The sequence below is a fragment of the Eulemur rufifrons genome, chromosome 7 (genome assembly GCF_041146395.1).
Source record: "Eulemur rufifrons isolate Redbay chromosome 7, OSU_ERuf_1, whole genome shotgun sequence".
NCBI classification, from domain to species: Eukaryota; Metazoa; Chordata; class Mammalia; order Primates; family Lemuridae; genus Eulemur; species Eulemur rufifrons.
In genome coordinates this window covers 168,070,485-168,084,520 of record NC_090989.1, presented here as the reverse complement: position 1 = coordinate 168,084,520, position 14,036 = coordinate 168,070,485, and the positions used below count along the sequence as shown (strand labels likewise).

Sequence of the window (14,036 nt, the reverse complement as noted above, 5' to 3'; positions counted from 1 at the left end):
TATCTTATCATGTGAAAATAGCTATTTGGGTACTTTTTCCCCTTCTATTTGCTGGCATGTAAATTTATTCTAGAGTCAATGCAAAACGACAAAACCCTCCATCTCGTCCATGTACCAACATAAAGTGTATTTCAATCCATACCACACCTAGCTCCCACTTCTGTTAAAAGAAATTGTGCATGCAAGAAACATGATTACCCTTGTGAATAGTTGGTTTTCAGCATTCAAGTTAAACATTTATTGTGAAATGCGTTGTTCCATTTTTCTTTTTCATCTTCTTAAGTAATGAGGGTGGCTTTCCAAGACCAATTCTTGCAAGTAATATTCTTTATCGTTCCAAAACATGTTTTGTTGCCTGGAGTGAAAGAAGATGTTTTTGCATGGCTTGATTTTTATTATTTTTAGATTTATGACTATCTTTTAATTTCATCCTAACCCACTTCATTTTGCTTTAGCAAGAATCATTAAGTGATGAAGAGCAATGATGAAAAGTAGTTTTCTCAAACAAAAAAGACCATTTTCTAAGACCCTGACAATACTGTGCAAAACAAAACAGGGATCAATTACATAAAAAAGCAAATCTTCTATTATTCAAGTCTATTTCTGATTTTTTAAATGTTTTCCTTTCAATTATTTGTGTCCAATTTCTAGTCCTATATTACAAGTCCCTCTCTTCACTTGAAAAAAATTAAAAATTACTTTTAATATATCATCTAAATTTTTTCTCATTCTAAGGGAAATGAGTATCACTATCCCCGATTTTACAGATGGGGACAGTGAGTCATTAAATAATTTGCTCAGGATAGCTCTGCTATTAAGTGACAGAGGCAGAACTGGCTGGGTTGAGAGCCCAGGCATTTAACTTGACCTAAGGCACACCATAAGTTTCAAATTAATCCATTTTTGGAGCTTGTGAGCTATTCTTATAATTTAAAAAAATTAATTATTGATTGGATAAGAAGATTACAACTAGATATACAACTAATATAAAATATATTGAGATTTTATAAAATATTTAAGTTGGCTAAACTATCTTCTAGTAATGTACCCACAAAAACATCAACATGGGCGTTAAATTCAGTTATATTTGAATGAAATGTTTTATGAGTGACATAAAAAAGTGATTGTTTTTCACTAGTGTGTCTATTAACTGCTAATGAGTCAGATATTTCCTGATGCTTGTGGCCTTTGACACAATCACAGAAAACACTTCAGAGGAGAATAGAGACCATCTAGGTTAAGATTAGAAAACCCCGGTTTGGTGTCTCAGTCATTTCTGGTTTTCTCTAGACTTTGCTTTTTGTGGGTGGGTTTACAAAACTCAATGTTATAGCTTCTACTTTCATGGTACAGTCTCCAGATGGCTGACTAAAATTTATTCTGTCACCTTGAGGTTATCCAAGTTCCCTACAACGCAAAAGTAGATGTGGCACAAACATGCAAACACCAAAAACAGCTTGTTTGAGCATATAAATCCTTAGTTATATTGTAATGTATGGTGGAATTGTATTTTTTTAAAATAAAAACACAGATATCAAGAGGTAGAGAAAAGTTAATAGCTTCTGGATGTATTCTGTGGTTTTTTTCCTTTACTGTTCATCAAAATGTACATTTAGGGAAGCCACAACTCCTAGTTCAAATGCCTAAAGTTCTCATTGGCCTATTTTATCTTCAACACTACAAATAGTTGTAATATCTCCAAGGGCATTGAATTGACTTTCAGCTCAGGTAGGCAATGTCTTTGAAAGGGTCAGTTATAGAATGAACTCTTTGTTCTACTGCTTTCCCCTCTTCTCACTACTGTATTTGACTAGTCAAAAAAAAAAAAAAAAAAAAAAGGTGTATATTTAAAAAGACAGCAATAAACACCATTTGAAAAAAATTATAGAAGTATTTTCGATAAAATCTGTTTAAGCCTTTTTGACTGAATATTCTTGAGGGGGAATTGAGAAGATTGTTAGATTTTTCTAAGCAATGTTATATTTAATATCCAAATCATAGGTTTATATGATGAACAAAAGGTAGATATTTTCTATATTAATGACTATGATTGTACAAAAAAAAAAACCCTAAATGAATTTGTAAAAATTAAAAACCAAACAAAACTTTATTATAGTAATTGAGAAATTCCAAATGGTTCTGCAGAGGGAATTCATGGTCATTCTGCCACCAACATCTGATGTGATGATATTTAAATGCCTAAAGTTGCATAAGAGGCTGGGCACAGTGGCTCATGCCTGTAATCCTAGCAGTCTGGGAGTCCGAGGGAGGAGGATGGCTTGAGTTCAGGAGTTCGAGCCAGCCTGAGTAAGAACGAGACCCCATCTCTACTAAAAAATAGAAAAAAATTAGCAGGGCATGGTGGCACACACCTGTAGTCCCAGCTACTTGGGAGGCTGAGGCAGGAGTATCGCTTGAGCCCAGGAGATTGAGGTTGCTGTGAGCTAGGCTGACCCCATGACACTCTAGCCCCGGCAACAGAGCAAGACTCTGTTTCACTCACTCATTCATTCATTTATAAATAAATAACTTAAGGGAGAAATATTTAATTAGTAAGTGTCCTTTGTCTGGCCTTCAACACCACCACCTTCCCAAATCGCCACATATTTCCTAGCTAACTTAATTCATTTCTTTGTGTCCTAAACAGAGTCCCTTCATTTAGCCAAATGGATTATAATTCCAGCTTGCTCTTTTCTCCTCCCCTCACCCTTACCTACCCAAACCCTATCTCCATAACAGTCTTTAACTTTACTTGACCCCTTGCCCTATCACTATGGCTTTGCAAACCACTTTTTCCACTTTCAGTAGCTTCCCTTTTCACCACCCATTTATATGGTTTCTTTCTTTAAAATTTAACTCTCTTCTTTGGGAAGTATATGATTCTCTTCACTCCAAGTTGCTTCATTCACGCAAGCTTTTTGCACTTTACTAACCTGGATTTGTTGATATATTGCCTTAAATAAGTACTGTCAATCTTTTTCACATGTTTATGTTCTATCTCCCAAAGGAGATTATAGACTCTTTAAAAGAATGCCTCCTAAAAATTCCTTCTACGTGAAGAACCTAGAACAGCGTTCACTTCATAAAAAGGTGCTGGATAAAGGCTGTTGATTGATTGGACCATGGCATTTTCTGTTCCATGAAAACTAGCACAACATGATTTGCACATCTTTTACTTCTTTAGAAAAATTAAAAAGTGAGGATTTCCAACTTGTAGCAATTCTCATATCATTCAGTTTTTTACTTTAAATTTATACAGAATGTGTGATAGCCACACAAGTAGTGTTTTTGAGACGAGTATGGTGGCAAAGTCAAATATAAGCCATCCAAGTACTTAACTCAAAAAATCAAGCAGAATTGTTGGAGTTAATGTGAAACTAGATGTTGTTCTGAGTTCATCTGCAAGTCTCAAACAGGCTATCCAGAAAGCTTCAATTTACTATTCAAGCCTACTGTAAAACTCACGGCAAACTGAAAAATACATAAAGGCAAACGTGATGTAAACTTTAAACTCACGCTACACTATTAGAATCACTCCCACAAGTATCTACGGATAATTAGAGAATTAGAAAATACATAAATATAGGAGATGGGGTGGGGAGCGGGGGGAGGTAGAGAAGTCTCTAGATAGTCTGAGGACCGAAGGTGGCCTGTGCCGGTTTGTTTTCAATCCATCTGCGGGTCGCTGATTAGATTCAGCACGCTGGCCAGCTCCCCTGTCCGTCGGGTTTATTGGCCTAAGGAGCAGGGGGAAGCAAGGCACCATCTGCTGCTTTGTATTAATAGTTTACCCGAGAGGCAGGGGTGAAGACAGTGCGACAGGGTCTATGCATTAGATGTCGACGCCGCTGAGTTCTTGGGGTGTCTTTGTCTGATCTCGGGGTTCTCACTCCTCCACCCAGATCCTTCAGCGAGTCACAATGGAGCGGGAGCGGAGCAACCAGAAACCCTTCCATTGCTCTAGGCTCGCCACAGCAGAAAGTAATCCCAGTTCTTGGGAACTGAAGGAGATTCATCATAGCTTTTGGGGGGTAGGCAAGGGAGGGGCTTCAACTTAAATGGTTGAGCCGCATGGTCGAGACACCAATTCACTCAAAGTCTGATTCACATTTATTTTAATTAGAGTAGGAGCAGGTGGAGTAAGTTGCAGGAATCAGAGTTTACACAGGTGGGACGAACACGCTGCCCAGCCCCCACCGCCCCCACGTCCCAGGTGTAAAGAAGCCTGAGGATCCGATATGGACCCTTTCTTTTCCGTATGGGATCTCGCGGACTTCCTCTTAAGTGAGACTGTTTGATTTAGCGTTTCCAAACAGACAGCCCGCTCTTGGCTGGCAGGAAGTCATCGCTGGTTTACTTCTCCCTCCCCCAAGAACTTTTTGTCCGCGAGAGGGGAAGAGGAGAATAGACAACGAGAGCTGGGGCTCCAGGAGGAAATTATCCACAAAGGGGAGGGGGCGAGAAGGGTAGCAAGGCAGTAGGGTCAGAAGTACTGAGGCTCTGAGGCTTTGCGGACGCTTGGCGCTCTCCCCCCTCCAGCCCTCTGCAGCAGCCCTTTACGCCGCGGACACGGGAGAGTTAAGCCAATAAACACGTAAGCGCCGCTCCCTCCCCAATCGGCAAGATGCCTCTTCGGCTCTTGGCTGCATCGACAGCTTGCAACACTCGGCATCTTTTCTGGAGGCGCCTCCTTCAGCGGCTGCAGATGGCATCCGGCTGCGGGCTCGGGGCTCGCAATTGATTCTCCCCCTTGCCCACCTCGGGTCCACGGACGCACCTCTCCCTTCCCCTCCTCCCCTTGCGCTCCTGGGTCTGAGCCCAGCTCGCTACCGCCGGGCAGAGGAAGCAGTCGCAGCGGCCGAGGCTGAGCAGCAGCGCGCTCGCTCCCTGACTCGGAGAGAAGCGCCCACCCGGGAGAACTGACCCTCGGCTGCCTCCAGCGCCCCCCACCTTTTGCACCCAAGCCGGGGGCTCCAGAGACCCCCACCCACCCCAGGCTCCACCATGCTGGACCCTTCGTCCAGCGAAGAAGAATCGGATGAGATCGTGGAAGAGGAGAGCGGCAAGGAGGTGCTCGGCTCGGCCGCGTCCGGCGCGCGCCTGTCTCCCAGCCGCACCAGCGAGGGCTCGGCCGGCGGCGCCGGGCTGGGGGGCGGCGGCGCCGGCGCCGGGGCCGGGGTGGGCGCCGGCATCGGCGGCGGCAGCGGCGCGAGCAGCGGCGTTGGGGCCGGGGGTCTGCAGCCCAGCAGCCGCGCCGGCGGCGGCAGGCCCTCCAGCCCCAGCCCGTCGGTGGTGAGCGAGAAGGAGAAGGAAGAGTTGGAGCGGCTGCAGAAAGAGGAGGAGGAGAGGAAGAAGAGGCTGCAGCTCTATGTGTTCGTGATGCGCTGCATCGCCTACCCCTTCAACGCCAAGCAGCCCACCGACATGGCTCGCCGGCAGCAGAAGGTAGGTGCGCCTGGGAGGCCCAGGGAGCAGCGCCGGGATGTCGCCAGGCGGGCGGGGCGAACAATGGGAGCTGGCGGCGCAGCTGGAGAGGAGGAGCAGAAGAAGGTGGAGACCGCGCCCTGGGGAAAGGGCTACGAGGCGCCCTCCCAGCGGCCGGGCTCGGCCCGGCCCGGCCCGGCCCAGCCCAGCCCAACCCAGTCCGGAGCGCACCAGGAGCTCTGTGCGAGCGCCGAGGGGCCTGGAGCGCAGCGCAGCGCAGCGTACCCGAGACTCCCAGTCCCGGAGCGAGGCAGGCAGGTCCTGCTTTGTCGCCTGGGAGGCTGGGGAGTGACTTGCAGCCCGCAGCGCCCAGAGAGGCCTTGCTCGCTCTCTGGGCTCCCAGCGCTCTCCAGCGGCGGGCGGCTGCGCTCAGCTCCGGGCCCGCCCTCCTGGGCGTGCGCTCGGCGGGCGGGGGCACCCGGCAGGTGGGGGCGCCGATGTGGAGGGAGAAGAGCGTCTTGGAGCAGCGCTCCGCTAGCTGGGGCAGAGAGCAACCGCAGGGGCAGGCGGGAGAGAACAAGCCCGGAAAGCAAAGCTTCCCGTGACTCTGCGAAGGGCACACTCCTCTCCCTCCCCGGGCCAGCTGATCACCCACTAGGGTCACCTAAGGGCCCCAGGCACAGCTTCCCTCCGGCTGGGGTTCTCTCCACGGCCCCTGACCCTTCCTCACTAACCCCAGAGCAGGAGAACGCCCCCTGGTCCTTCCACCCGGGTCAGCCTCTCCACCTTCCTCTCTTTGACCCTCTTCTCCTCTTCCCAAGGTGACTTCGCCGCCACCTTCTGGCTCGCCTAGGCCCTCCAAGCCCTACCGCTCCCGACTTGATAAAGTACAGCTGCAAAAAGCCTCGCAATTATAGGCATCAAAAGCTTTTTGTGTCTGAGGCTAGGGAGAGGCTGGGGCGGCTCTGGGCTGCCTTTGATGTTAAAGAAAAAAAAAAAGTGCCCATTTCTATCAGCTGTTCTCTAGCTAGAGAAACAGGGGTGGGGGTTACTGCTGGACGAGGGGCAGTGTAGTGGCGGGGGTGGGGGGACAAGAAAAGAAGTCAGGAACCCAGTTGAAGTGAGTTAGTGAAGAACATTCCATTCTGTCTCTTAAATGAAATCTGCCGCACTTGAGCTAACAGAAAAGCCAGTCAAGCCCCCAGAGGGGCGATGTGAGAAGCCAGCCCCAACCCCATCAAGACTGTGAGACTAGTTTCTTAAAATAGTGAATTTCTCCGTTGCTGCCGTTTAAGACTGAATTATATGTTGCTGTAGTAGAGTGTTAGGTTTTCCGTATTTATCCACTCTTATCTTGAGTTAGCACAGATTTCTGTTTGTTTTGCTGATATATGTACACACACCACCCAGCACTGATGATTTATTTCAGCTATCACAAGCTGGGATATTAGTTTTATTTAAAGATAAAACTCATTTCCTGGGCAAGAGACAGCAGGTGGGCTACACCCCCGGCCCCCCTCCCCATCCCTATCTGTTTCCCCTTGCTTTTTCAGTCTGTATTTTGGACTACAGTAGAGCAGAAGTATCCTTGGGGCAGTAAAAGTTTTTTGGATAATGTTTTAAGGTTGGGTATTAGGTCCCTGGGACCTGATATTTCACATTTCAGCTTGGAATTATTGTAGTAATTGTCTCTTTATAGCTTGGGAAATTCCACCTCCAAAGTCTACTCTGTTAATAGCACCAACCAAAGATGTCCTATTCCTTTGGCAATGAAAACTGTTGTGACTTAAAGAGAAAAGAAAAAAAAAAAAAAAAGCTTCCACTTATCAGCCAAAGGCTCTAGAGCTCTGTCCTTTAGGCTTCAGTCCAGCACTAGTATAGAGAAAGAAATCCCACAGAGACCCAGTTCTTCTAAAGAGAACATTCAGCCACCTGAGAGAGATGATCATGAAACCAAGTTGTTCTGATCTGATTCTATGTTTTACCTGAATCCATTCAAAGCTGAGGTTTTGAGGGGCAAGCTGGTTCTGTTTTTACACATGACCTTAACATCAGAGAGACTCTGAGCCAGATTGATAACACTGGCATTTGGCCAAACTATTTTTAGTTATTGCAGCAAACTATTGCTAAATACATATCCCAACAAAGCTACCCCAGGGCTGTTTGCTATACTGGGAAGCTGAATATATAGCTCCTTATTACAAAAAATAATAATAGCTTTTCCATTGTCATATCTTTAAGTTTTTCATGCCTTTCTAGAAAAGAGTGTTTTGCTCTTCTCCAAGTAGAAACCTTGGAACTCTGATTTTTTAATGAGCAATCATTGAAAGTAATTAAGAAGTTTAATGCGTAATCATTGTGGCAAAATGTAAAGCCAACACAAAGGGTTGATGAAACTAAGATTAGCCTAGGAGAAAGATAAATCAGTTGTAAACAAAACATGAGTTTGTAGTAGAATAGAAATAGATGAAGTAGAAAAAAAAGGAAGAATGATGTAGAGAAAGGGATAGGGTGACATGGAGGAGAGGGGACTGTCTGTGAAAAGGAATTGCTGGGTTGGGGAAAAGAAGAGATCATATTATAAAGAGTGTAATATACTTTGTGAAACCAAATAGTCTATATCATAATACTGGCTACCATTTCTCAAGTGCCTACTATGTGCAAGGCACTTAGTTATTTTTTTAAAAAAAAAGGTTTGATTTTTTAAAAAATAGTTTTGATTTTTTTAGAACAGTTTTAGAATCACTGAAAAATTGAGTAAATAGCACAGACAGTTCCCATATACCCCACACTCAGTCTCCCCTATTATTATCTCGCAGTGTTATGATGCATTTGTTACAATTAAAGAACCAGTATTGATATGTTATTATTAACTGAAGTCTGTAGTTTATTCAGCTCTCCTTAGTTTTTACTGAAATTCCTTTTTCTGTTCTTAGGTCCTTTTTAATTCTCCTTATAACTCTGATAATGTGCAAATTGCCATCCTCATTTTTGGAAGAGAAAACTGAGGCTCAGAGAGGTTTTGTAATTTGCCTAAAGCACTATGTAGATACGTAAAAGAGTGGGAATTGGGGCGTGGAACATTCTGATTCCAAACCCTATCTTTTTAATATGCGATACTGGCCAGAAATATTCCAGTATGAAAAAGGAACCATAATATCCTGGCAACACTTTACCCAAGTGTTGTGTTCTGGGTGCTTCTTTATCCACAATTATTACTATTTGAGTTGAGAGAGGCCCCCCACTCTTGCTCTGGACACCTGTCAAATATAGCCACCAGGGGCACCTAGGTAGTAACCTGCTAAATAAGATGAAGGAGAGGGATGGGCTGGGAGCAGGGAATCTGAACACCAGACTGAGTCAGCCTTTCTCTGTGTTCGGACTGAAAGAAAAAAATATGTATATTTTAGCTCAGAAGAACAATTGGGAAGGAGCATGGGGAGAAGGCACCATTGCTCGAATAATTTTGATAGTTAATTACTGAGGTTTCACTTTTACTGATAAAAAGAGTACATTTCAATACCTTTCCAATTAAAAGAGGAGACTTTAAACAGACTACTTGAAAAGAAAACGTTTTATCATTTAGAAGCATATTTTGCTTGCATTACTGTGAATCTAAATATAACATGGTGGTAATGATAATTTATGACCAAAACAGAAATCTCCCCACCAGACTGTAACAATGTATGTTTCAGCAGCTCATAAGTGACAATTTGGAAAACAGTTCTTTGCTTTTTTTTCTTTTGTCAGAATGGTACAGTGAATACCTAGAAGTTGGCATGACAAAGCTACACCATATGTTTCTAAATTATGTAGTAACGGTGCTGGGTGGCTACCTCATGTGAACTAGCTACTTATAGAGCTAGTTCACTTAGGGGATGTAAAAGCAGGCACTGTAAACAATTCTGTGTAATATTTAGATTGACATGACCAATTCATTTTAGTTGGATAGGAATTATTCATAGTGTCTGGATTACAAATAGTCTAAAATGAGTATTATATGTACATATATAGGTGTGTATACATGTGTGTCTGTATGTATATGATGAAGGAAAGGGGCAATCCTAAAACTGTGTCTGCTCTGTGGCAACTCCTATTTCATTCAAGAGGACTTTATGACCGCATCAAATGTGTTATAAATTCAAGCTACTCACTTCCGTGTGATTCAGCTTGTATCTTTCCATGAAATTATGGCTAATGTTGAGTCACTGTTATCCATGGAAATTCCATCTTTATTCATTTACTTCTTTGCTCTTGTTTAGGAAAGACTCAAAAACCATACCATTCATAAAATTTAAGACGCAGTGCTCATTGACTACACACCCGTGTCTGTGTGTGTGTGCATGTGTGTGAGAGAATTTGAAATCAATAATAGTGATTCATCTATTCAGATATGCTTGGAGGCAATTGGTTTGCTCCACTATGCAAAATTCTTAAGGCTTGCTTTGTTAATGCAACATACGATTTGTATTCTAAAAAAAATAAAATATTCTAACCTTTTGAGAGAATTAAGTGACTGTTTAAACTAGGTTTTCTTTAAACAGAATTATATGTTTCTCTCTCCATCAAGGGAAGAACTGAATTATTTAAATATCCCTTTTGGCATTTCTCCCCCAATTTCCTTGGTGCAATGAGAAGGAACTGTTATGCACTGATACTAGCAGAGATTTTCAGAAGATGTAGCATACCAACACAGTAATGAGAGGTTCTTGCCTCATTACACACTTGGAATAACCTTATGCTTCCCTAAGACTGGACTGAAGGACAAAGGAAATCTTCCATTCCTGAAGAATTATACTGTGTAAGATGATAAAAGTCAAATGAGTTAGAGACCTTTCCCCTGCAAAAGCAAATTTAATACACAGGCCATTGAAGTATTACCAGTATTTGTGATTTGGGACCAGGTGTCTATAAAACTTAAGCTGAAATGATGAGGACACTTCTAACTTAGAACTAGGTTCTAAATAAGTGAACTGTTACTCATTGCACCAAGCTGTCTCCTAGCCTTTGTAGGAGAATCAAAAGGTACCTGTGAGATATGGTTACTGAATTGGAGAAGCTTATATTCTAGTTTGGAAGATAACATACAAATAAGTTCAATAAGAAAGTTTTAATTATAAGATGCAGATTACAGGTACTACAGTAGGGAAGGGACAGAGAAAGTACACATGCCATACGGGATTGGATTTAATAGTAGAGAAAATCTTCATAGAAATTTGGGGGGGATGGAGGTGGGGGGAGGGGATGGATGCACACCTACATGATGAGTGCGATGTGCACTGTCTGGGGAATGGATACGCTTGAAGCTCAGACTCAGGGGGATGGGGGCATGGGCAATATATATAACCTGAACTTTTGTACCCCCATAATGAGCTGAAATAAAAAAAAATCAAAATATTCATATGCAAAAAAAATAGACTAGAGTTAGATCTTTAAAATTAGTATGATTTGGGTAAATATAGGAAAAATAGGTATTCCAGTCTGGAGAAGAGCATGAGGTAGCTAAAATATGGAAAAGAGTCCTTGTTTGACGCAATCAGTCAGACTCTTTTGGTTGCCAGTAACAGAAACCCTACTGGAGGGCTAAATCAAAAAAGAGAGTGTGAGACTTATTGGTATATGTAATTGAAAATTCTTGTGCAGATGTGACTGCAGGCATGGCTGGATCTAGGAGCTCAAATAACTTCCACAACAAAATGATAAAAGCTAACTGATAAGGAAAAGAACAGACAGGTTGAGTATCCCTAATATGAAAATCCAAAATCTGAAATGCTCTAAAATCTGAAACTTTTTAATTATGACATGATACTCAAAGGAAATGCTCATTGAAGCATTTTGGATTTTTGCATTAGAGATGCTCAACAGGTAAGTGTAATGCAGATATTCTGAAATCCAAAAAACCCAAAATTCAAAAAACTCCTAGTCCCAAGCATTTTGAATAACAGAAACTTAACCTGTGTTTTTGAGCTCTAACACTATCACTAATGAACTACTGATTGTAGGCAAGTCATTCTCTATCTCTGGGGTAATTTCTGAATCTGTCATGTGGAGAGGAGGATGAAGAAGCTTCAGATAATTTCTAATGTCCCCTCCAGATATAATAGTTGATAGCTCTTTCTAGGCAATTAAGTTATTCATTAGGAAGACTTATAAGTTCATTCAAACTTGTATTCAGTATGTTTTTACATTACAAAATAAGGCAGTGTCTTCAGAGAATCTAAGATGGTTAGAGATGAAGTTAGGGTTCATTAGTCTAACTACCTAAATTTTCAGATGAGGAGGTGAAATCTCAAAAGGTTATAAGACTACAGACTACCTGGGATATTGTAAACTCTGGCCTAAGGGCTGAAACTGATCCACAAATGTATTTTGTCTACAAAGCATTTTTTAAATTGTGAATTAGTTCTCAACATTTAAAACTATCAAAATATTTCACCTAAAAATCTGGATTTCTGGCTTCTCTTACAATTGAAGATGTGGAAACATTGGGCCTGAGTTTTCATGAATTTGCAAAAAGTAATAGAAATAAGACTACCAGCCATCACGTAAATTATGGGATGTTAATCACTTTGAACTAAATTATACTTGTTCCAAGAGGGGCACTATATACATCTGCATGGTAGGACACCAGCTATCTGGCTCTTGACAACACCATCTCCTCTTACCATTGCTTGACAACTATCAATTATCTAACCCTGGTCCCTGAAATTTGGAACTCTATGTTCCCTGTCTCTGGCAACTGTAATAGTTTCCTTCTGAGGATTAGATTTATGGTTTCTGCAGAATTGGAGAGCTGATGATCAAAATTATTATTTTTTCATTTTTCAGTCTAATAATGTGAAATAATTACTTTTCTGTTCTCAACAGGTAAATAAAAGGCGATGAATTCAGCCAATGGTTTGAGTCTGGTTGTTGCTATTGATATCTTGAAGGACACTGAAGGACAGTGGTTAAGAGTATAGACTGTGAAATTAGAATGCCTGTGTTTTCTTCCTGGCTTTACCCCTAACTGGCTCTGTGATCTGGGCCAATTTGCTTAACTTCTCTGAGGCTCACCTTACTCACCAGTGAAATGGGAATAATAGTGGTACCTCAATCATTGGATTCTTGTGAAAATTAATTGAGATAAAACAGTAAAGATCTTGGAACAATGTATGGCATGTGGTACATGCAATAGAAATGTTAGCTTTTGTTATTGCTAAGTTGGTATGTGCAGTGTTGTGTCATTTTTATCTGTGAAAGGATTGAGAAAGTTAATAAGCATGAAGTACTGGCTATTGCAAGCCTTATATTCATGATTACTGTTACCATCATCATCAACATCAAAAGCAGACCTAGAAGGCAGGTGGTTATGCTTAGAGTATTATCTATAAACTAGATGGAGTTGAGGGTACACTACATCCCTCATCCTTGTTCTCCTCTTTTGTTGAGACATTTCACTAGTATTTCTTTAGGCAAGGAACAGGGGCCCTTTTCCCTGGCTTCAAAGGCCCACTGTGAACAAAAGCAGCATAGATGAGTTTCCCAGGAGATTTTAAAAATGGCTAATGTCAAGCACACATATGTGGGAAGATTTGTGACAAACTTATCAGAAGATTCCAATAAAGGGTGTTAGGCCACTCAACTAGTAAATTCTGAGGCCCTCAGAGTCCCTTGTTTTACACATACCCATTCTTTCCTCCGTGATGCTTGCTGTCATTGAATAGGTCACCCACCTTTTTCAAGTCTTCATGTTTTAGTCTTGATCCATATAGCTCTTTTAAAAATATTGATTGACATTAATGATATTGACTACTATCATTACACATGAACTCACAAAATATGTTTTTGTGTTTGTGTAAAGAGCAAATTCTAAACATATATATGTCCAAAACTTCATATATGTAGTAAAAAGACTCACATAAGTAGATAATATGCAATAACACATAGCTACTAAAACTTCCAACTGCGTAGGCTATTGGTCCCTGGTTCAAATCTCTGGTCAGCTTTGTGACCTGTTGGCTGTGAGACCTTAGGCACATTATCCTTCTCTTCACTTCTTTGTTTCCTCATCTGTAAAATTGGGAAAAAAACAATATAAAGGATTACAAGAGAAAAAGCATGTTAATTACATATTATATCCTTAATATGGGGTAAATGTTGAGCAAATGTTACCAGTAACAAGTATTCTTGCATTTTTATTCACCAAACGCCTCCCTACTTTCATGCTACAATATCTTTGCTTATGCTGTTCCTTATTCCAAATCATGTTTGTCACTTTTCTTCAACCAATACATTCTTATTCATCCTTTCATTAACTCAACAGTTATCTCCTTCAGAAAACCTTATCCAAACCTTCATGTTGGGCTAAGTGCTGCCGTAACTTCCTAGTCAATCTCCTTTTTACCTCATATATATTATTCTTAATTACCGTTTGTCCTGTGCCTCTCTCTCAATGGACTATAAGAACCCCAAAGACATCATTTTATTCCTCTTTGATTCCCCATCCTCCAAAACAGTGCCTGGCTCACAGTATGTTTTCTGTAAGTATTCAACTGTTGACACATCACAGTGATGCTTTGTTTTCTAGGGAGTTTTCTAAAGAGAGGAAGTGAAAGAGTCTTAAATACAGT

General features: G+C 41.7%; 1 protein-coding gene across 9 annotated transcripts in view; it reads left to right on the top strand.

The window, feature by feature from the left end:
• The first annotated feature begins 4,614 nt into the window (after positions 1–4,614).
• Positions 4,615–14,036, top strand: part of CADPS (calcium dependent secretion activator) — a 454,766-nt gene continuing 445,344 nt past the window's right edge. For 4 of the 9 annotated variants that reach the window (XM_069473769.1, XM_069473770.1, XM_069473771.1 and 1 more), the window contains exons 1-2: positions 5,005–5,144; positions 5,250–5,445. In XM_069473769.1, coding sequence (XP_069329870.1) covers positions 5,005–5,144; positions 5,250–5,445 — 336 coding nt within the window. Of the gene's footprint in view, positions 5,446–14,036 lie in introns of all 9 variants that reach the window. The other 5 variants (XM_069473767.1, XM_069473764.1, XM_069473765.1 and 2 more) reach the window with 2 other exon arrangements.